At 52.7% G+C, this 22,380-nt stretch overlaps 1 protein-coding gene across 1 annotated transcript; it reads left to right on the top strand.

Annotated features, from left to right (window-relative positions):
* Positions 1 to 956: 956 nt before the first annotated feature.
* Positions 957 to 19,245, top strand: LOC109694070 (cytokine receptor common subunit beta-like). Its single transcript, XM_020175775.2, is given in 14 exon segments — positions 957 to 4,363; positions 4,584 to 4,707; positions 7,038 to 7,228; positions 9,917 to 10,074; positions 10,153 to 10,321; positions 10,780 to 10,915; positions 11,049 to 11,206; positions 13,040 to 13,173; positions 13,896 to 14,058; positions 15,078 to 15,168; positions 15,358 to 15,415; positions 16,169 to 16,272; positions 18,070 to 18,795; positions 18,797 to 19,245. Coding segments are annotated over 14 exon segments (2,634 nt in total). The 5' UTR covers positions 957 to 4,164; the 3' UTR covers positions 19,020 to 19,245.
* The last annotated feature ends 3,135 nt before the right edge of the window (positions 19,246 to 22,380 follow it).

Raw genomic sequence — 22,380 nt, 5'->3', positions numbered from 1 at the left:
AGTGTGGAAGGGCAGGAGCATGGTGGGGACTTTGGCTGCCATCTTTGGAGGCAATGTCTCTGGAATCATTCTTCTATCTGAATAGTCACTTTCCAGCATGGGCCAGCATTCCAGATACAATTTGCTGTGAGCACATCTTATGCCTTTTTAATTGCTCCATAAATATGAATGAAGTAAAAATAATTTTAAATAAACTTTATGATTTTATTATTTTATTATGTAGATGTGCATTCACTGTGGTAAAATTACAAGACAGCGATTTTTCAAGAAAAAGGAAAAATGAAAGTCTTTTGAAATTCCACTCACTGAAGAGAATATCTCGTAGGCCTGTAACACGGCAGGCTCTTGGACTTACAGAAACCCAACCAGTAAGCCTTTCAGCCAGAAATCCCTTTTCTGACAATTAAATTAAGTCTTAAAATAGGTATTGCCCTCTGTGAAAAATCACTAAAACTCATTAAGTGGAACCTGATTTATTGTAGGAACAGAAAATAACATTTAATTAACACCTAATTTACATGTTCGCTATGTCTGGGAGTGTACAATGCTAGAGGTGGGGGTCAACCCTGGTCTGTCTGACCTGGGATTTATGCCTGCTCTGCTCTTTGCAGCCCTGTATGGGGAGGTCAGGGAGGGCAGAATGGAGGAGGTCCTGTTTGAGCCCAGACCTGAAGCAAGTGTAGTTTACAGAGATACAAATTGGGGTCTTTCTGTCAGAAGAAGTAACATTTGTAAAGTAAGAAGGCCTGGAATAAAAAAAAAAAAATCGCTATCTTGCTGTCTGCAGTTCTGAGAAGAGGGTGATGCTTGTGAAAGTCACTGGTGCTTCCTCTTTCTGCTCCCCGCTTCCTCACGATGTCTGCATGAATAAATAGGAAGCCTGGGAGGCCTGCAGCTGTGCAGAGGCTCCCAAAGGAGGCTGGTCTGTCCTACTTCACAGAGGTAGGGCCCCACTGCCAGGGCAGGCAGGGTGGGGTTGGAGCAGGGAGTATGGGATGCTGTGGGGAAGCCAGCCCTGGGGACTTGAGAAGGTTAGTGATCACGTCTCTTGGAAAGGTATTGGAATGAGAATTCTGAGGACATATATCTGTGTTCTGACCCTTGCTTTGCCACCAGGGGTTGTGTTCAGGGTGTTGGTGACAGTGAGAACACTTCTTCTGTGCTTTGGGCTTCTGTCTCCTCACTTTTGCAATGGGGACATTGGAGCTTACAATCTCAGAAATCCAGCTGACTCATAGACTTGGAAGTGTGTGTTTCTGCATATGAAAGTACATGTGCCTTAAGGGCACAGGAAGAGAGGAAGAGGTGCAATGGGGAGGTTGGTTCTATTCAGAATTAAAGTTCAGTGTGGCTTGGAGTGTGCAGTTAGGAGTTGGGAAGGGTTGTGCAGAGGTCTATATATGTATGTATGTACTCATATACATTGATGCTCCCTGAGCACCAAGCATCCCTTCCCCCAAATGTTGTATATTGATCTTGTATTTTATGACCTTGCTAAATTCACTTGGTTCTAATAGCTTTTCTAAAATAGTTCCCTTAAGATTTTCTGTGTACATGGTTATAATCTGTGAATAACAGTGTTACGTCTTCCATATCAACTTGTATACATTTTAGTTCTTTTTCTTGACTTATTGCATTGGCTAAGACCTCTAGCAGAATGTCTAATGGCAGTGGTGAAAATGGGCGCCCTTGCCCTGTTACTGATCTTGAGGGAGAGCAGTTGTAGCTTTTTATTTTTGCTTTAAATGATAATCTCTTAAATGGGAAGAAAAGTCTTCACATTTATTCAACACAGGGTTTTTCAGTCTTTCTCAGCTCTTTAGCTTCATGGAGTTTCATTTGTTCTTATTTTGGCATCTTCTATTTCTAGCCTTATTATGATTTTTTTTTAAAAAAAAATCATGGGGTTAGTCTGGAAAGCCTTTTTCTCCCATGCATTCCCTGCCATGTGCTACAACATTAGGCCCTGATAAACTTTCCCTCCCCCGAGTCACTACTTGTGTTTGGAATAGTGGTTTCAAAATGCTTGCCTGACAATTCAATAATCCATGTTATTCTGGTGTTCTTTCACATTTTCCCCTACCCATTGAGTTTCATTTCACTTCCCCTCTTCTTCCCTGTCTGTTGCCTTTTGATTGGATGCTAGATGTTTACTTTGTGTTGTCTTCCTTGGAAGAGTGCTGGCCTTTGCCCTGACATGTAGTTACCTGCAGGTCAGTTGGTTCTTTCCATGCTCTTTGTAAAGCTTTCTTAGAGGGGTTTTGGAGTTGCTCACTCTGGCTGTGTTAGTCCTAGCCTTATGAAAGTGTTTTCTTCTCTGTTCTTTGCTGAGTCCCTGACAAGGGAGGTGCTGGGCATTTAGTGAGGACTATCTACTTCGGCTGGTTAGAATTCAAACATCTTCCAGCTCTCAGTGAGCTCTGAAAGTGGCTCAGAAAATACCTCGTTCTAGTCCTCAGTCTTATGGAATCTCACCCTGTATGTGCACAGTTCAATATTCAGCAACACACACAAGGAGATCCTGTTCTTTCTCAGGGTAGCTCTGTCTTCCCTTGTTTTCCACACTGGAATTTCAGCTTCTCCTCTGACTCAGGTCCCTGTCCCCCCAACTGAGCAATACCACCCTGGTCTCCTGGGAATTCTTCCTGTACTACAGTCAGAAAGTGATGGAAAGGCAGGATAATCTCAGGATCCACCTTGCTTCCCTTTTCAAAGAAATTTCAGTCTAATGGTGCTTTTTATTCTGATGTCTGAAGACAATTTATTTTCTCCTCCTCCTCCTTCTCCTTCTCTTCTCCTTCTCTTTTTCTTCTTTTTTCAGACAGGATCTCACTGTTTCCCAGACTAGTCACAAACTCCTGGACTCAAGGGACCCTCCTGTCTCAATCTTCTGAGTGCTGGGACTACAGACACATGCTGGTGCACCTGACTTAGTTGTATGCTTTGCCTAGTAGAAGGTGAAGTCTAGTCCTAGTTATTCTATCATAGCCAGGGGCAGTAACTATCCCCCCATTATGCCTGTCTTTGCCTCTGCTCCTTCACTTTGAACCATTTGGTTCATTCACGTGTTGACTGGGATGTGGGTCCAAGTTGCCTGCACTGTGCATATGGGTGTGGGTTTGGACGTCTGTGCAGAGGGTGGGTGTGCATGAGTCTCCATGGTAGAGGCTGGGCACGAGCAAGGGTTGAGGTGTGAGGAGGGTGCAGAAGGTGTTGAATGACTTCAGAGGACAGGGGAACCCTCCAAAGGACCAGGATGAGGCAGGCAAAGGTCCGGCAGCATTAAGGGGCCAGACCTGGATCACAGTCATAACGGAAGTAAAACCAGTTGGTGTCACTAACTCTGCTGTGCAGCACAAGGGACAGAAAGATGTGAGTGAACCAAGATGGTGGGTTTGCCCGGATGTGGGAGGAATGGGCATGGTGAGGGATAAAACATAATCCTTTCTGCATCTCATTGGAGTGAGCTCCACCCCTCCCTCCCTCCTGGCGTCCTCCTGTGCTCTGGTGCACAGTTGGGAGGTGTGTGTGCAGGTTTCAGCAAATCTCCCTCTCTCTTTCTTTCTCTCTTTCTCTGGTACTAGGGATTAAGTTCATGTCCTCCCACATGCTAGGCAAGTGCTCTACCACCTGAACTATAGCCCAAGCTGGGTTTCAGCAGTTCTGAGGACAGCAGATAAGCATCTGACCCTTCCTTGTCACAACGTTGATGGAGGAAACAAGAACTGCTTAGCCTCCCGCAGAGAAAAGGCACAGCAGTAATAACTGGGGCCAGGGGAGGAAGGACAGTGGGATCTGTGGCATTGGGTGAGATGTGGCCCTGAGGGCATCTGTGCATCTGAAATCTCAGAGAGGGGAGGACCCACCCACAGAAGGAAGGTTCCCAAAGTAGATCTGCCTGAACCCTGCACTACCAAACACACAAGCAAGCCGCAGGGCTGAGCACGCACCCCGTTTCCTCTAATGCCAGGCAGAGGGGCACAGCTGAAGGAGGCCAAGGCACAGTGGGGCACAAACAGCAGAGATTGAGCCCAAGCCTCCTGCTGCCCTCCCACCATGGTCATCACCCCTGAACATGTAGAGAGCAAGGAGCTGTCTTGATGCTGTCCCTGGCCCTGAGAGGGGATCAGTGGCAATGGATGGAAAGAACAAACAACTTGTGATATGAGTCAGCCCAGGTTTCTGGTTGGGGAGCAACACAGGATTCTGGACAGAGAGGACCCCTACTGTGCCCACAGCCAGAGCCCACCCGTGTCACCCAGCTGCAGGTCCAGAGTTGACTGGGAGATGGCGTTGACCCGAGGGCTGCTCCATCTGGTCCTGCTGACTCTGTGTTGGGGGGCCAGCCTGGCAGAGGAAGGAGGTGAGTCTGATGGCCCCTCCCCTTCCCAGCCCCTCTTCACTGCTAGACGATGTGTGGGACACCCCCACTGTACCCCAAGAGGCTCTCAGACACTGTAACCCTGACTACCAGGGGTCTCTGTAGGAAGCTGGAGTCCCTCCACCAGGTTGGGCAACCTGAGGAGCTGGGGGTGACAGGAGCACCTGGAAGGGAGGGTGAATCTCCCACTTCTCCTCGTCAGAAACTGTTCCAATGCAGACCCTGAATTGCTACAACGACTACACCAGCCACATCGTCTGCAGCTGGGCAGACACCGAGGACGCCCTGCAGCTCATAAATGTGACCCTGCATCGGCGATTAAATGAGTGAGTGACGCTGGGTGCCAGGGGACTAGGCTTGGCCCTGTGTCCACTGTGCTTGGTGTGGGGCTGTGGTGGAGAGGGACAAGTCTGGGTCAGTGCTGGGTGGACTGGACAGAGGACAGGGAAGGAGGAGCCTCCAGGAGCTCCTGCCAGGCCCAGGTGCTGGTGTTGGATGTCAGGATCCTGAGGACAGCCTCACACAGGGTGGTGGGACAGTCACTGGGGGTGAGTGGCAGAGCAGGACAGCATCCTCAGGCCTGAGGTGGGGCTGGGTTCCATCGCTCCATGGCCATCATCCACAAACACGTGACTGCTGCCATCTGACCCATGGTCTCCTGTGTCCAGGCCATTCGGCAGGGCTGCTGGCTTCACTGTGGGATGGCAGAGTCTGACTCAGCCATAAATGAAATGATTAAATGACTGGAATCCAGGGAACATGGGAACCTTGGAGGTCTCCTCTGGGGGAGCAACTGTGCACCCTCACCCTGGTCCCCAGTGCTGTCCCTGCTCTCCTGGGTGCTCTATGCTCCTGTTCCCCTCCCTTCTATGTCACCTCTTCTGTCAGCAGGTGACTTGCTTCCTCCTGCCCTGAGCCAGCAGAAGCCCCCTGCACTCCCAGGTCCCTCTTTGCCCCTGTCTCTCCCTGGTCTCCCCCTTGTGGTTGCCTTCCCTGGCTCTGCAGAGATCACCTGTCCCAACCACTGTCTAAGACCTGAGCCTGGATCCCTTGGGTCTTGCTGCTGAAAGACCTCACTGCCACCAATCCTCCCTCCCTCATGTCATCAATGGTTCCTCCCTTCCCCCTCACAAGTGTGCTGACCCCTCCAGATGCCAACAGGGACTGTGGCACGAGGGCATCTCCTGACTGTGAGTCCCCAGCCCAGCCCAGCCCCTCCTCCTGCTGCCTTCACAGCAGCTGTCCCCTGATTCCTCCAAGCCTCCTTCCTTCACCCTACTGTGATAGCCATTCACCCTCATGCTTCAGCTGCCTGTCTGTTAAGATGCTCAGTGACCTTTGTTATTGAACCTGAAGGTCGTTCTCAGCATTCTTTTATTTTTTAGATGGGATTGGGGTTTCATTGCAGGGTTTTGTGCTTGCAAAGCAGATGCTCTACTACTTGAGCCACAAAATTCAGCTCTGGTTATTTTGGAGATGGGATTTCATAAACTATTTGTCTTGGCTGGTCTTGAACCTCCATCCTCCTGATCTCAGCCTCTCAAGTAGCTAGGATTATAGGTGTGAGGCAGCAGCGCTTGGCTCAGCTTTCTTTCTTTATTATTTATTTATTTATTTATTTATTTTTTCATTTTTCTTTTATTATTCATATGTGCATACAAGGCTTGGTTCATTTCTCCCCCCTGCCCCCACCCCCTCCCTTACCACCCACTCCGCCCCCTCCCTCTCCCCCCCAATACCCAGCAGAAACTATTTTGCCCTTATTTCTAATTTTGTTGTAGAGAGAGTATAAGCAATAATAGGAAGGAACAAGGGTTTTTGCTGGTTGAGCTAAGGATAGCTATACAGGGCATTGACTCACATTGATTTCCTGTACGTGGGTGTTACCTTCTAGGTTAATTCTTTTTGATCTAACCTTTTCTCTAGTACCTGTTCCCCTTTTCCGATTGGCCTCAGTTGCTTTAAGGTATCTGCTTTAGTTTCTCTGCTTTAAGGGCAACAAATGCTAGCTAGTTTTTTAGGTGTCTTACCTATCCTCACCCCTCCCTTGTGTGCTCTCGCTTTTATCATGTGCTCATGGTCCAATCCCCTTGTTGTGTTTGCCCTTGATCTAATGTCCACATATGAGGGAGAACATACGATTTTTGGTTTTTTGTTGGCTCAGCTTTCTTATACTTGACCCCAACATAACCTGAGGCCTGTGACACCCTCCTCTCCTGAAACACATTCTCCTCTCGGTCTCTTGGATGCTCCATCACTGGTGTTGCTCCTGCCTCACTAGGCCCCTTCTCTTGCTCATTTATCCTGTGCTTCTGCCTCAGCACAGTGCAGTACTGTGCTCACGTCTAATGTCACCTGCTCAGGACATCTCCCCAAACTATCCATTTCAGGTGTGCCCTGATATTGTCAAGTTTGCGCGTCCTTATTCTCTGCGTTCTCTGTTTACAGGAAATTTTCTCATACGATGTGTATTATTCTGAGGTTTACTCTGTGCCTCCTCCAGGATTCCAGCTTTTTGGGTGGGGGTCAGCCGGTGTTGTTCACTGCCAAGCTCCTGAGAGTGTACACAGCCCGGCACCTGGTGGTCACTCGGTAGTGATCTGATGAGTGAGTGACCCTTATTTACTTTGGGCTAACTCATGTCCTCTCCTGACAGGAGCCCTGCAGAGCCAGTGTCCTGTGACCTCAGTGAGGACTTAGCCTGGTCACAATGCCCATCTTCCAGCTGTGTGCCCAGAAGATGTGTCATTCCCTACTGGAATTTTTCCGAAGCTGATGATGACTACTTCTCATTCCAGCCAGACTGGCCTCTGGGAGACCAGCTCATGGTTACACTGACCCAGCATGGTGAGAAGCTGGGCCTCAGCCAGGGCTTGGTCCTATCTCCATAGTGGGTACCAGCTGGTGAGGGTGTCCAAGGGGTGGGGACCCTGTCCTGGGATGGTCCCTGGCGGGACAAGATGTGCTGTCTTCACGCTGAAGGCCCTGCAGCAGGTGCAATAGGAAGGCTTTGGCCCAGGGTTCCCTCGTGGCCTCACCCACTCATTCTTTTTTTTTTTTTTCCTTTTTCTTTTATTATTCATATGTGCATACAAGGCTTGGTTCATTTCTTCCCCCTGCCCCCACCCCCTCCCTTACCACCCACTCCGCCCCCTCCCTCTCCCCCACCAATACCCAGCAGAAACTATTTTGCCCTTATTTCTAATTTTGTTGTAGAGAGAGTATAAGCAATAATAGAAAGGAACAAGGGTTTTTGCTGGTTGAGATAAGGATAGCTATACAGGGCATTGACTCACATTGATTTCCTGTGAGTGTATGTTACCTTCTAGGTTAATTCTTTTTGATCTAACCTTTTCTCTAGTACCTGTTCCCCTTTTCCTATTGGCCTCAGTTGCTTGTAAGGTATCTGCTTTAGTTTCTCTGTGTTAAGGGCAACAAATGCTAGCTAGTTTTTTAGGTGTCTTACCTATCCTCACCCCTTACTTGTGTGCTCTCGCTTTTATCATGTGCTCATAGTCCAATCCCCTTGTTGTGTTTGCCCTTGATCTAATGTCCACATATGAGGGAGAACATACGATTTTTGGTCTTTTTCACCCACCCATTCTTGGCTCCCAGCCCTGAGGGCTTCCCTCCAATAGGAGCCATCCCTTGACTGATACCACAGCTGTCAGCCGATAGCTCTTCCCCTTGTGTCATCTCATCTCATTTCTACAGTAACCCATTTCATGGATGAGGCCCTTGGGGCACAGAGTCCAAAGTGCTGCCGCTGAGCAGAGGCAACAGGAACAAACCAAACTCTCTGCAGACTTCTCATGAGTTGGACCAGAGCTGTCTCCTCACTGCCCTCTCTGGGGCCTTGGGGTGGCACTGTAGGTCCACAAGCCTAGGAAACCAGCATGGCTTTGGGCAGGTGAACAGCCAGGTTTATTTCAGTACACAGTGGAAGAAACACACTGGTCCTTCAAACTGTTGGGTTCAGGGAAGCATTGCCCCACTGAGGCTAAAGAAAGTAGGAAGTCATGCTACAAAGGTTTGCACTGACATGCCAAACCTGTACATGTCGTGGGCCGTTAGGGGACCCTAGGGCTTGGGTTCACCTCCCTAAATGCTGGGCAGTCCCTGCCTTTGACTTCTGATGAACCTGACACAGGGAGGGAGGGGACTTGCCCAAGCCTGGCCCCCACAGGTGGCCTTGCTCTGATCCCCCCGGGGCCCAGCTGCTCTGCTTTGCCTCCTGCCTCTTCCTGTTTCTGGAACAGCTTCACCAAGCTGTTGCCTGGAAGAGGCGATGGGTTAGACCACCACGACTTCCTCTGACATGATGCTTCAAAACACGGGTTTGATGGATGAGAGAGTCCCTTCCCAGGGGAGCACGTGCTTCAGATTGAAGGCACAGGGTGACCATGGATACTTTCCTGTGTGATGACTCACTATAGGCAGGTGTGGCCCACACGTGGGGGCAGAGGGCATGGAATCCCATGGGCTCAGAATGGGCTTTCCAGAGGAAGAGAAGATTTTTTGCAACTGTCTGAGGGTGGGTGGGAGCACAGAGTAGGAGGAAGATTCTTGGCAAGGGTAACTACAGGTGCAAAGGCCAGAAGGCTCAGGAAGGCACAGCCTGTTGGGAAAACTGTAATCATTGTGCTCGGGAGCATCCAGGTCAGGCGCAGTGGACAATGGTAGGAAGAAGCAGAAACACAGTCAGGTCGTAGCCCTCTACCACACCACATCCCACAGCCAGCATTTGCTTGTGAGAATGTTTTGTACAGGGAAGTCACCCCCCAGCCATCGGACCAGGAAGGTCAGGACACCAAGGGCCAGGGCAACATGAAGGTAGCTTCCTCACTGACCAGTAGGCTCTGACACGTGTGCCTGTGAGGGTGGATGGAGTGATTTTCCTCTCAGTCCCCCAGGACTGCCTGCATGTATGCATGCGTTCATTCCTTCACACACTCACCTGGCCCCCAAGGTCACTAAGCAGCTGCATCTCAGGCCAGGGAAGGGAGTGGAGACCCAGCCTGTCCCTCCTGAGCTCCTGGGGTCCCCCAGGGGTGGCACACCTGGAAATGTGTGCCACACCTGGAAATTCACCAGCTGTGACCATGGCGGGGGGAGTATTTACAATAAGCTATGGCAAAACACAAAAGTGACCCTGCCAAAGGATGGGGTTCCTGGGCAATCACAGTGGTGAGGGATTTGGGCAGGAGAGGGAGTAGCACGGCTTGCAGTGCCCTCTGCGGGGAGGGAGGCCACAGTGCTTGGCTGGGCAGGAGGAGGCTGCAGTCATTTCCAGGCCCCTGAGGCAGCTGGCAGGGTAACTGCACAGCACCCTGGGTCGCTGTCCTGTTTCACATCGGATCTGCACAAGTTTGGAGGTGAAGGGCCCAAGGCTGTAGAGGAAGGGTCTCTTCGTGGCTTGCCTCTCATGGGGGCCGTGTTGGTCTAGAAGCCAGGTGTGTCACCCAGCAGGCCAGACAGCCCTCAGGCACCCACAGTCACCAGCCCTCACCAGCTCCTTGCTTCTTCTCCCTGCAGTCCAGCCACCCCCACCCAAGGACGTCCACATCAGCACCACTGGGGCCCACTTCCTGCTGACCTGGAGCGTGCCTCTTAGGGACGTCCAGAGGCCCTGGCTGTCACAGGGGGACCTGGAGTTTGAGGTGGTCTACAGGAGGCTTCAGGACTCCTGGGAGGTAGGACCCACAGTCAGTTCTGCCCCAGACAGAGGCCAGCCAGGCCAGCCCTCCTGCAGCACCTCCTCTCTCCCACAGGACGGCACCACCCTGCAGTGCACGTCCTCCCACGTGGTCCTGGAGCCAGAGCTCCTGATGCCCAGCACCTCCTATGTAGCCCGAGTGCGGACCAAGCTGACCCCAGGCTCCAGCCTGTCAGGAAGGCCCAGCAGGTGGAGCCCTGAGGTGCACTGGGACTCCCAGCCAGGTAGTGAGCCCAGGGCAGGGTGGGCTTGCAGGAGCTCTGGGCAGAAGTGAAGGGTCCCACCCAACCCCCAGTGGCCTCCAAGTGTCTCTGCTGTGTACTCTTCTCACAGGGTCCCTGGCCTGCCCTGTCTCCACTTGGAACTCCCCTGGGCCGACTTGTCTCATGCACTCCGGGCTCCCTTCCCCACCTGTTAGTTGACAGCATCAGCCCAGACATGCAGGGCTCCCTATGTCACCGTGTTCAACCCCACATGGAAGCTTCTAGACCATCCCTCTATCCCTCTGACAGGTGGTCTCCCAGTTCCTCTCTAACTGGGGGCCTCAGCAGGTAGAGCAGGCTGACGTCCTCCACAACCTGGGCCTGTTGTCCCCAAGCCCATGCTCTGTCTGAGTCACATGGTGGCCCAGAGCTATGGACTGAGGGACGGTGGATTGAATGAGAGACATCTCTCCTCCCAGGGGACAAGGCCCAGCCCCAGAATCTGCAGTGCTTCTTTGACGGGGTCCACACGCTCAGCTGCTCCTGGGAGGTACGGTCCCAGGTGACCAGCTCCATCTCTTTCAGCCTCTTCTACAGGTCCAGCTCAAGTGCACGGTGAGTGAGCGTCCCCTCCCACCCCTCCCTGCTCTTTCCTTGTCCTGGCCAGGCCTCTTTCTGTCCTAATCTGAGGTCTCAGCCCTTGTGGCCCCTCTGTGGTCCCTGTCCTCAGTTCAGCTGTGCCCCCCAGGGAGGAAGAATGTTCTCAGGTGCAGAAGGAGGAGCTGGATGGCCTCTACACCAGGCAGCGCTGCAGGATTTCTGTGCCGGACCCTGGGGCTCACGGCCAGTACACCGTCTCTGTTCGGCCACGGAGGGAAGAGAAATTCATAAAGAGCTCAGACCACAGTGAGTTGCTCCCACCTGTGTGTGGGTTCTCGGGACATGATCTGTCCACTGTGTCACCCCCCAAAATCCAGTGTTCCTTCTGTCGAGGCTTTCTGTTTGTCACTTTCAAAGAAATGCATTCCAGTGACCAAAAGTGAACAGCAATAGTTCACTTCTCCATTTGAAATTCTCGAAAACACAATTGCCACATTGACCTCTAGGTTTGGGGCGTCAACTCCTTCCTTTTGCTTTGTAGTCTGCTCAGACGCCCTGTGCCATCCTCTGAACTCCACCCCTCCCTTCTCATTGCCTTCCCAAAGTCACTGCAGGATGTCCAATGGTCCCCTCACACCTATCACGCTGCAAAGTGAGTGTCTGTCTGTCCCTCCCAGCTTGCTTCCCGACTCTCTAAATGGCAGGTCAGTTTTCAGCTTCTTGGACTGGTAACCTTGGGGCCACTCTTACCTTTTTCTTAAGTGTCACTCCTTGTTCCTTGGCTATTTTTGCTATTTGTCTTTGAGATGGACCCAGAGCTGGTGTGTTTCAGGGGTACTTGGTATATTTCTGTCGATGCTTCACCCTGGTTTAAGCCATGTGTCCCTCTGGGTCCTCACACCTGTCATCACTGTGGTCTTCTTCTCCTCCCGTCCTTTCCCTTCCTTCAGTTTCTCTTCAACCCAGCAGCCTGTGTGATTCTGTAACATATCAAATAATTCTACCCTTCTCCATATTGTTGGAAGCTCTAGGCACACTCCTACCTCAGTGCCTTTGCAGCTGCTGTTCTCTCTGCTGGGACCCTTTGTCTTTGAAATCTGCTGTCTTCCTCACCTTTGTTCCAACCTCATGATCTCTGTGAAATACACCCCTGCCGCCACATTCTAGCTCTGCCCCAAATCCACCTGTCCTTCCCGTGGCACTAATCACTCCCAGTCATGTGACATATTTCTTTATTGTTGGGTGTCCTAAGGCTGGAGACTTTGCTTTGTTAACTGTGCTCCTCCTGTGTCTGCAACAATGCCTGGCACGGAGCAGGTGCTCAGAAAGTTGTGGAACCAAGGTGCAGACACAGGTTAAATGGAGGGTGGGGGGAGCGGACCATGCCACCACTTCCTGTGTGTCCCTCCCTAGGTTCTGGCCATTCTCCGTGGGTTCTCCTATGATGGGGATGGGATGAATAGAGGGGCTGAAGAGGGGGTGATAGAGGGATGGAGTTTTGTTTTTCTCAAGGTCTTTAAAGCAAAACAGACCATGGAAGCAAATATAGTCTCATTATCATTATTATTTTTTGACCTTCCTGAACTTTGAAGACCAGAAGAAGAGATCTGTCCTACTGGGCCTGCCTTCTGATATTACCAAGAGGGTCCTGGTCCTCTGAGATGGGCACGATGAGCAGTGTCCAGTCTCTGGAGAATAGAACTTGTCCCAGGTCCACTAACATACATGGGCTGGACAGCAGCAGACAAGCCAGCAAGACCTGGGGTGGAGTAGGGGTGATTTCTGGAGCCTGGGAAGGCCACTTTTCTAATCCAGGCTCCATGAAGGGTAGGTGCCTGGGACATGCTGTGCCCAGGTTAATTGAGAGTCAAAGGCACAGGTGGCCACAGCTGCTGTGGTACTAGGAACCCAGCCCTCACTACTGCCAGTCAGAGGGCAACAACTCCCAGCAACACAGGAGCAGGGTGCTTAGAGCAAGACAGATGCTAACTCCAGAATTTGGGGCCAAAGACGCCAAGAAGGATGACACTGGAGGTGGCTGGGCCAGTACAAAGAATACCTCTGACCAGCTTGGATCACAGAGAATGTTCTACTATGGGGGTGGAGTTCATGATGACCTCTGAGTCTTCCTACTTCCAGTCCAACTGGCCTGCCCCGTCTTCAATGTGACCATGGATGGAGACAGCTACAGCCTCCACTGGAAAGCAGAGCAAAAAAATAGAATCAGTCCTACCTTCGATGTCCAGTACAGGAAAGACACGGCCACGTGGGAGGTGATGACCTAGGCCCAGATGGGAAAAGAGGAGGGCAGAGGGGAGGGAATATCCCAAGCCTGGTCCTAGCAAGTGACTGGTCAGAGGAGGCAATGCCACGTGGTGGCCACGCCCTGTGCAGGCAGTAGGTCACAGTCCCATCACTTGGGAAGGAGCTGAGGCAGAGAGAGGACATGACAAGTAACATGAACACAACAGACTGAATTACAAGGTACAGAAGATGTCAGAGATTGGTGGGTGGAGACCCTGGATGAAGGTTTTCAAAAGTCACCAAGTCCTGGGGACATTATTCCAGGGAGACTGCTCCTGAGGTGCAGGCCCTGCCGATCCCACCACCAGGCAGCCCTGGTTGCTGAGCATATACTGCAGGCTCCCCTGAGCCCAGAGCAGAGAGAGAAGCTGGGCAGCACAGAAACTTTAGGCTAAGAATGAGGAAACTGAGGCAGGAGGGACTCAGGGCCCAGGGCCCAATCTGCCCTTGCTGTCTTCCTGGAGTGTTCTGTTCACCCCAGAACACCTGGGTGGGGACGACTCTCCAGGTAAGGGTGGGAGGAGGTGACTCCTGGAGTTCTTGGCCTTGGCACCATGAGGGGTGGAGTCTGACGCGCTTGAGTGCTGGGTTGCAGTGGACCCCAGAGTGGGGTCCCTCCTGGTAGCCGTGAGGTCTGGAAGTGGGGAGGACCTGGCCAGGGCCCTGGCCACAGCGCACCTGTTCTCCACAGGACAGCAAGAGCGAGACCCTACAGCACGCCCACAGCATGCCCCTGCCAGTGCTGGAGCCGGACACCAAGTACTGTGCCAGGGTGAGGGTCAAGCCCAGCCCTGGACCCTACCGTGGGATCTGGAGCGAATGGAGCGGGGAGCACTGCTGGACCACTGAGTGGGGTATGTCGTCTACACTCACTCGCCCTCTTCACAGCCCTACAGGAGAGTGGGCAGAGACGTGGGGTTCCAACTGAACCTCCTTAACCTCAGTGTGTCACCAGTCACTGGAAAGTGACACCTGCCGTGCACCTTGTGTGCTGGTGACAACTTGAGAGAGCACAGGAAAGGACACGAGAGCCCCTTCACACTGGGGCTCAGCCTCTATTCACAGGGCCTTGGTTTCGCTCATCTTGTGGACCCAGTGGTTGGTCAGCCTGGGTTTCCTGTGACCATGGCGGCAAAGACATCAGAAGCTATAGACTTGGGCCTGGGATTGGGAGGCTTGGTGTGAAGTTTTAGTCCCCAGCTCTTGCACTCGTGCCTTTCATTCATCCTCTCCTTTGCTCAGTCACCACGTGGATACACGTAGAAAGCCAGATCGAAAGGATGGATTCAGAGAGGGTGGAGGGGCTGTGGGGAGAAAGCACCCAGCCTATAGCCAGCCTTGTCTCGAGAGGAGCCCCAGGGAGGTAGTCAAGGTCAGGTAGAAAAGAGGACTGGACCCTAGAACCCCAGGGAGAGGGAAGGCAGGAGGTCCTCAGGACCCAGCCAGCACGGGCGGGGTGGGCAGCTCAGGACTGCCCAGAGGGAAGGCAGGGGCTCCTGAGGGACTCGGCAAAGCTGAACTCCTTGCCAGCATGCCTTTCCCTCCACCTCTGTCCCTCCTTCTACCTGGAGGTCCAGTGCCCATGCCTCCTCCTTCAGGAAGTCCACAAGCTCACCAGCCGCAGGCCATGCCTCCCGTGGCACTCTTGTTGCTGGACAGGACCAGCCTTCCATGCCCCTGTCCTGTGAGTGCTGGTGGCTCAGACCAGGCCTCTTCCTCTCCTGTGTTTGGCCATCCCACCCAGCAGCCCTAAGCAGTGGGCTCTGGTGTCCTGGGCTTGTGCGGAGGTCCTGGGGGACACTGAGATGCCCCCGATTCCAGGCCTCAGCCTTCCCTCTCCACCTAATGCTCCTCCCTCCTCCTGCTGCCACAGCTCTGCCCATGTGGGTGCTGGCACTGGTCCTGGCCTGTGTCACCCTTGCCTTGCTTGTGGCCCTCCGCTTCGGTGGCATCTACGGATACAGGTAACAGACTCCATGGGCTTGGGTTAGGGGAATCTTGGACCCCCAATGGCCACCAGATTGGCACAGCCTGGGTCTCTCCAACTCCTCCTCTGCCACCCACTCCCTGGGCCTCAGTTTCCCCTTCACATAAGGCATGCGACAACTAGCCCTGAGGTCTCTGGTGACTGTCCCCTCCCCGTTGTCTCCCAGGCTGAACAGGAAGTGGAAGGAGAAGATCCCCAACCCAGGCAAGAGCCTCCTGTTCCAGGTAGGATGGGCTGGGGAAGGGGAGAGGGGTCCTCTGCTCCTGGCTCCCTGTCTCTGTCCTGTCACCTCCTGCCTCTTCCTGTAAGATGTCATGGCCAGGTGTGCACAGCTCCAGACTTGTGAGCATGGAGGCTGGGCCAGCAGGAAGTTGGTCCTTGGTTTCCCTGGGCACCTGGAGCCCCACGTCCATCCCAGCTCTGCCTGGAGCCCATGGAAGGACTGAGAGCAGGGCCCAGGGCCAGCTTAGGATCAGGAATGAGCTCCTAGGATGGGTGGGGCATCAGAGGCCCAGGACTGGACCTGAGCTGAGTCCTGAAGGGCTGGGTGCTGGTGGGCAAGGCGTTTCTTCCCAGAGTGGCTGCAGGGTGTGAACAAGGTTTCTCCAGGAGCACTGACCCAGGAGGCTTCCCAGGAGGGAGCCTCATGGCCTCTAGTGAGGCGGCAGTGTCACCCTGTTTTGTGAGGGGTCTCAAACTAAGTATTAGGAGGGAGCGGTGAGGGTGGGGGCCCTGATGAGGTAAGGCTTGGGAGCCAAGGGTCCTCCTGTCTCAGAAGCCCAGGACCCCGGAGAGGACACAGCTTCTCCCTGGGCCTCAGTCTCCTGGTGTCAGAAGGCCATGGCAGGTCCCCACAGTGGTTTTGGAAATGGCTCCCATGTTTGGACCTCAGTGAACTCCCACCCCTCCCATGTCCCCTACCCTCCCCACCTTTCCAAGGCCACCACACCACAGGCACCAATGTCCTTCCTTTCCAGAACGGAAGTGCAAGACTGAGGCTCCCAGACAGCACATCAGCCTTTGCCAGCAGGATCCCCACTCCGCAGGGGCCCTGGCGCAGCCTCTGTCCTGAGCTGGAGGGGTGAGTGTGTGTGCGGCTCTCACTTGCCCCTGACCTCCGGGGAGCCAGTGGGGTGGGGGTTCCCCATTATTGGCATCAGGAGCTCACATGAAGTGGCCTGTGGCTCACTGTGAATGAAATCCAGGCAATGGGTTTGCACTAAAGCAGGCGGCACCCCAGGTGGATGTCAGGAAGAAGTTCCTGACTCTAGGTTAGAGAGGGACAGGCAAGGGACTTGACCAGAGGCAGGGGACTGGAGCAGATGGCCTCTTCCTGCCCTGTTACCCACACTTCAGAGGTCTTTCAGTCACTTATATAGGCCGTATGTAGATGGCTTAGGGGTGCAATCCTGCAGGTCTTCAAGACATATGCAGGCTCCTGGGAACCCCTCTGTGGTATATTTTAGATGCCCTCCTGGGGTCCCTTGTGACTTCTGAGGCCCAAGGCCAGGGAGCTACTATCCTTAGTGATTTGGGGATGACTTACTGAGCAGTGACGTCGAGGAGGGCTTCTGCTTGGCCAGGGATTCCTTCCTGTCTCCAAAGCTGCTGGGTGTGGGGCAGGTGGCACCTGGAAGCTATATGACTTTCTGACAGTGCATGAGTAGAAATCAGTGTTCAGAGTGGCAAGGAGCTCTGTGCTCAGAGGTCTCTGGAGCCAGGCAGGGCTGTTTTGCTCAGTGCCTATGCCCTGGGGCAGGGTGAGGGTCTTTCCCAAGAAACGAGCCCCTCTCCTGTGCCCTGTCTGGGCACCTGCCCTGAACCTTTATCTCTCTGGCTGTGATGCACTCTGACTCTCAAAGTGAGGGTACAACCACCAGCCTGGAAGTCTTGTGAGGACCCCCAGAAGGCTGAGTGGTGACAGGTGCCCCTGGGTCAGGCTGTGCCCATTGTGCTGACCCCAGACCTCTAACTCTTCTCTGGGTTCTCATGGTGGGAAGCAGCCAGTGCTCCTCACCCCTGGTGGGACATTGGAGCCTCTACTGTCAGCCCTTCAGGGACACCAGCCCTGACCTGTGAGTAGGATCGAGAGCCCCTGATCCAGTTTTACCAGCGCAGGTGGGGTTAACACCATGTCAGACTTCTCCCTCTCTACGTTAAGGTTTATTCCCCTCTGCAAATGCCCAGCTTATAGGATTGTTGGGACAGATGGTGAACTGTGTGTGACCACAATGCTCTGCCACAGCAGCTGTCATTTGTCTGGAAGTTGTGAAGGAGGAGCGGTTCTGATCCTCTAGGGGCTCCAGGTTCAGGGAGGCAGATAAACTGAGTGCCTAAGTTTAGTCACTCAGAAGCACACACACATACACACACATGAGTCATTTGTTCATTGAACACGTGTGGGCCATGCACTGTGCTCCACAGGGCCCTCACCAGAGCTGTCACTAGGCAGAGAGGGAGGCTGAGAATCCAATGGCAGGTTGAGGCCCAGAATAAGGAAGATGATGACAGCCTCAGTCTGAAGGAGAGAGCTGGCTCGGCTTGACTGGGGTTGCTAAGGACCCGGCAGGGATTTGGTGCAGGAGGGATCTGGCTCCTGATGCCTGCCATGCTCCTTTGATGATGTGAATGACTCATGGGCACAGGGTCAGGTGGCACCTGGAGGGGGTGGGGGGCAGTGGAAGAGCAGCAGATAAGACAGAGGCAGGATGGGCCGCAGTGCTGAAACTCACAAGAACTGATAGTGAGGGTCAGGGCTATTTTCCCAGGCAACCTCACATCCTTGGGACCCTGCTACCCTTTTCCCATCCCATCCATGTCCTTCAGAGGCCAGGGGTCACTTTTCCATTAATACCTTACTTCTGTTCTTCCCCCACAGAGTGTCCTCTGTAGATCTGGGGGACAGCAAGGTGTCACTTCTCACCGTAGAGGATCCTAAAGGCATCTGTGACCCACCATCTGAGCCTGACATGACTCCAGCTGCCCCTGGTCTGTCCACCAACCAGCTACTCAGCCCCCTGCCAGACCCACCAGCCCCCAAAGACAGGCCTGAGGGTCAGGTCTCCAGCTTTGACTTCAATGGTCCCTACCTATGGCTACCTCACAGCCGCTCCCTGTCTGACATTAGGGGCCAGCAGGTGTCCCCACAGATGGGTGGGACCCCAGAACTACTGCTGCAAGGCTCTGTGGAGTACCTGTGTCTACCCCCTGGGGGACAAGTACCACTGGTTCCATTGGCCCAGATGATGGGGCAGGGCCAGGACAAGGACAGGGAGTGTCAGCCCAGCCCAGTGGCTGAGGGGAACCCCTCCCTAGAGGCTGGGGGAGGCCCTGCTTCTCTTGTACCTGGACTGAGTGTGAGTGGACAGGACCCAAAGGAAAGCCTGGTGGCTCTACCCATGAGCTCTGGGGCCCCTAAGGAGTCCATGATGGCTTCTGATTATGTCACTACTGCTGACATGTCACTCACCCTGCCCACAGGGTCCCCATCTGTCTCTCTGACTTCTCCTCTGGACCTCCCCTTAGACCAGAATCCCAGCCTCTGTCCTAGACTGCTGAGTGAGCCCCCTGGGACCCCAGCCCTAGGAAAGTCAGAGTTTGAGGGCTCCCAAGTCCCCTGTGGGCAGTCCTGCCCCTCCTGTACTCATCAGCCCTGGGCTGAGCCCAGGGGAGCCCCGGGAGGATGTGACTCCTGTGTCCCCACATCCCGAGGGGCTCCTTGTCTTGCAGCAGGTGGGGGACTATTATAACCCCTCCAGTGTTGGAGCCTGGCTTCTCCCTCTCCAGGCAAAGCCCTCTACTCCTGGAAGTGGCGTGGTCTCAGACTAACATGTACTGGACAGATAAGAGCATCTGACATGTGTCAGTGTCCAGGAGATAGAAGAATGTCATATCCCCACACCTTTCCCAATTCTAGATCATATTATATTATATTATATTATTTTAGTGGCTTTCCTCCCCAGTATTTAACAGTTTTGTGAGTAAACAATGTATTCACCTTTCATTTGAATATCCCTAATTGCTAATGAGGATAAACTTTTTGATTAGTTTTTTTTATTGGCTATCTATACATTTTTTTGATAGGGCACTCACTCTGGTAATGTAACCATTCTTTTCTACTTGGTTTCTTATTGATTTGTGGAGACTCTTTATTTATGATGGCTATTAAGCCTTTCTCTGCCATTCCTACCCAGTGCTATGTCGCTGGGGCCTCCTGGCCTGGAGCCCTCTGTGTAGGATTGCCTCAAAGCTTCCAGTTCAGCGCCCAGTGAATTCACCACCACTTCTACTCTGCCTACTTCTAACCCTTGGGCTCTGTGTCCCCACATTCCCAGAGGCGTCCGGCTCCTGGAGTCTCCAGTCCCTGCAGCTGCTCCAGCTGCATGAACACAGTTCTGCAGATCAGACTGGGACCTGGACCAAATCTCTCCCCAGCTTCCTCTCCAAAATAGCCCCACCATTTGTGACATTTTATGTCAGTATTAGTGATAGTCAGAGATGGGGAGGGGGTCATAGGGCATTCCACACACTCACTGGCTCCTTTGCTGTCTTTTCTCCCTCCCCCCTCTTCTCCACTTCTCCTGCTTTCCTGTCTGGAGCAGCATACATGTTTCTTCCTCTCCCATGCAGTAAGCAAGAGGATGTTGGTGTCCTTTTGTTTGAGTGTGTTGCTCAGTGTTTCACCCTTCACATCAAGCCATTCTGGGGACATCTGGTGAGTTACATGGGCAGAGCTCCCCTCACCTGGTCACTTGTACTTTGCAAACCTTTCCTACTCCACCCCTTTCACTTCAAGTTCATCGGGGGGCACTTTTCAAAGCAGCACTCTTCTGGACCTTATTACCCACACTGTGAGCACCCAATGACCATGGCAGGCAAATTCACCTATTTTGGCCCCCCAGATTCACCTATTTTGGCCCCCCAAATTCACCTATTCCAAGGAAAGCTAAGCACACAGCCCACTTGTTACATATAGACTCTCCTCATGTTGGTGGCTTCCTAGTGTTCCCACTAGTGTGACAGTACTGTAATTCCTTCAGCAAGCCCTCTGTTGGTGGACATTGTCTCTGAGTTTTTGTAACTGTAAACAATGCTGAGGGGAACATCTTCATGCCCACGTGAGCTGAGAGTAGAACAGCCAGTAAAATACAAGACATCTTGAATTTGAACTTCAAGTAAACACTTACACTATTTGTTGTTGGTCTCCAGTTCAAATTTGGTCACATAGCCTGCACTTTTCTTTGTTACATTTGGCAACCATTAGAAGGACTGGGTACCATGCCAATTTGTACCTGTTGAACACACTTCCTCCCTACCTGGCCACTGGAGTGCCACATTGTCTCCCCTTTGGCTGTGAAACACAATGAATAAAGAATTGGAGCAGGGCACCAGTGGATCACGCCTGTAATCCTAGCTACTCAGGAGGCAGAGATCAGGAGGATCAAAGTTTGAAGCCAGCCCTGGGCAAATAGCTCTTGAGACCCTGTCTTGAAAAATAACATCACAAAAAAAAAGGCTGGTGGAGTGGCTCAAACTTTAAGAGTGCTTGCCTAGAAAGTGTGAGTCCCTGAGTTCAAATCCTGGTGCTATCAAAAAAAAATATCTCCTCTGTGGAGTCTTCTTGGAAATTGACTCTGATCATGTATGTGTGTTTGGCCTTGCTATCCAGCAATTAGTCAAACTTTGTCACCATCTCCAGTCCTTGGTAGAGTCGTTGAGTCACCACAACGGGGTGATGGAGGAGAGGGAATGAGAAATTTCCAGAACCTTCCAGAAAGATGCTCTTTTGACACCTATGCTAGGCATATATGCCAGGCTGAATATAGCTACCTACCAGTTAGGCTCCATTTTTTGGTTAGTTTTAATTATTGGCTATCTGTTGCCCAGGCTGAGCTGGGCAGCGAAGGAGCCAGGCTGAGTGCAGAGCCTCCGGGAGCTCCAGAGAGAGAGTGAAGGGGTTTCCAGAGGAGCCCCACGCCTGAGTTAGGACTTCGGGATGGCTCGGGGTCTCTGCCTGATGATGTCACCCCTGCTCAGGACTCCAGCTTGCTCTCCATCACCACTGTGTGCAGCCACTTTGGTTGGGGCCAGGAGGGAAGGTTTGGAAATGCCGGAGGCTCTGGTGAGGAACACACAAGCTATTGGGGACAAGGACCCTACATAATAAATGAAATGACTCCATGACAGCCTTGGGAGACCCCAGCCCTCAGCTGCTGCCAGCCTCCAGCTTTGGCCTCCCTCCTTATCAATGTTCTTCTTAGGGCGTCCTGACCAGTGACTGGTTCCATGAGGGCCAGGGCTGGGCTGTGTCTGTCTCAGGTGGGGCTCTTCCAACAGGCAATTCTCATGCAGGTCACAGTGACCCGATGGCTTCCCCTGTCCAAGCTTGCTCCCCTTCCTGAAGTTTCCCAAGCTCCTTTGCGATCTGTGTGTCTCCATCGCAGGGACAGCTTCCTGGGAGCCTGGAGCTGTGACAACTGCTTAAAAACCATGTGCCACCTCCAGGCTGGGTTTTCAGGAAACGGGCGAGGCCCTGCACAGAGGTCTCTCAGGACTCCGAGGTGGGAGGACACACAGCCTAGTTTTTAGCTCCCGGGTGGAAATGCACACATTTCTATGGTCACCTCTGGCTGTTGGATCAGTTTGTTTTCTGGATTTCTCTGGCTTGTCAACCAACATGGATCATGTCATATCCACGTGTGCATCTTTAGGAAAACAATATTGCCCACAAGGCCTGGCTCTGAGTCCCAGGGTCAGGATTTGAATCCTGCCTCTGCATTTGACTGGCTGGTTGACCTGGGGCAAGTTGTGTAACCTCTCTGTGCCTTAGTTTCTTCAGTTACAAAAAAGAGTCTGAAAAAAGATCTCAGTTGTTCTCAGCTATTTTTCTGGGTGACCTGGTCTTTTAGTTTTCCATTCTCATGAGTGGAGATCAAAGGCAGAATCCAGTTACATTAAATTGCAGGCGTGTTCTTTATCCTCCTCTTGCTCATGTCTTCCTCCCTCCCTCCCAGCTGGATTTTCCAGAAGCCTGCCCACTTCTCACTTCATTGGCCACAGCCCTAATCTCTCCATGGTGCTGGTCCCCTGTGCCACTCTATACTCAGTGACCCTGTTCCCCATACTCACTTGCCAGGCATCAAAGACCATCTTCCTGGCAACACAATTGGGGTTTCAAGGAGTGCCCTTC

Source organism: Castor canadensis, chromosome 8 (genome assembly GCF_047511655.1).
Source record: "Castor canadensis chromosome 8, mCasCan1.hap1v2, whole genome shotgun sequence".
NCBI classification, from domain to species: domain Eukaryota; kingdom Metazoa; phylum Chordata; class Mammalia; order Rodentia; family Castoridae; genus Castor; species Castor canadensis.
Note: the sequence above shows the minus strand (reverse complement) of the source record. Positions and strands in the feature narration are given on the sequence as shown.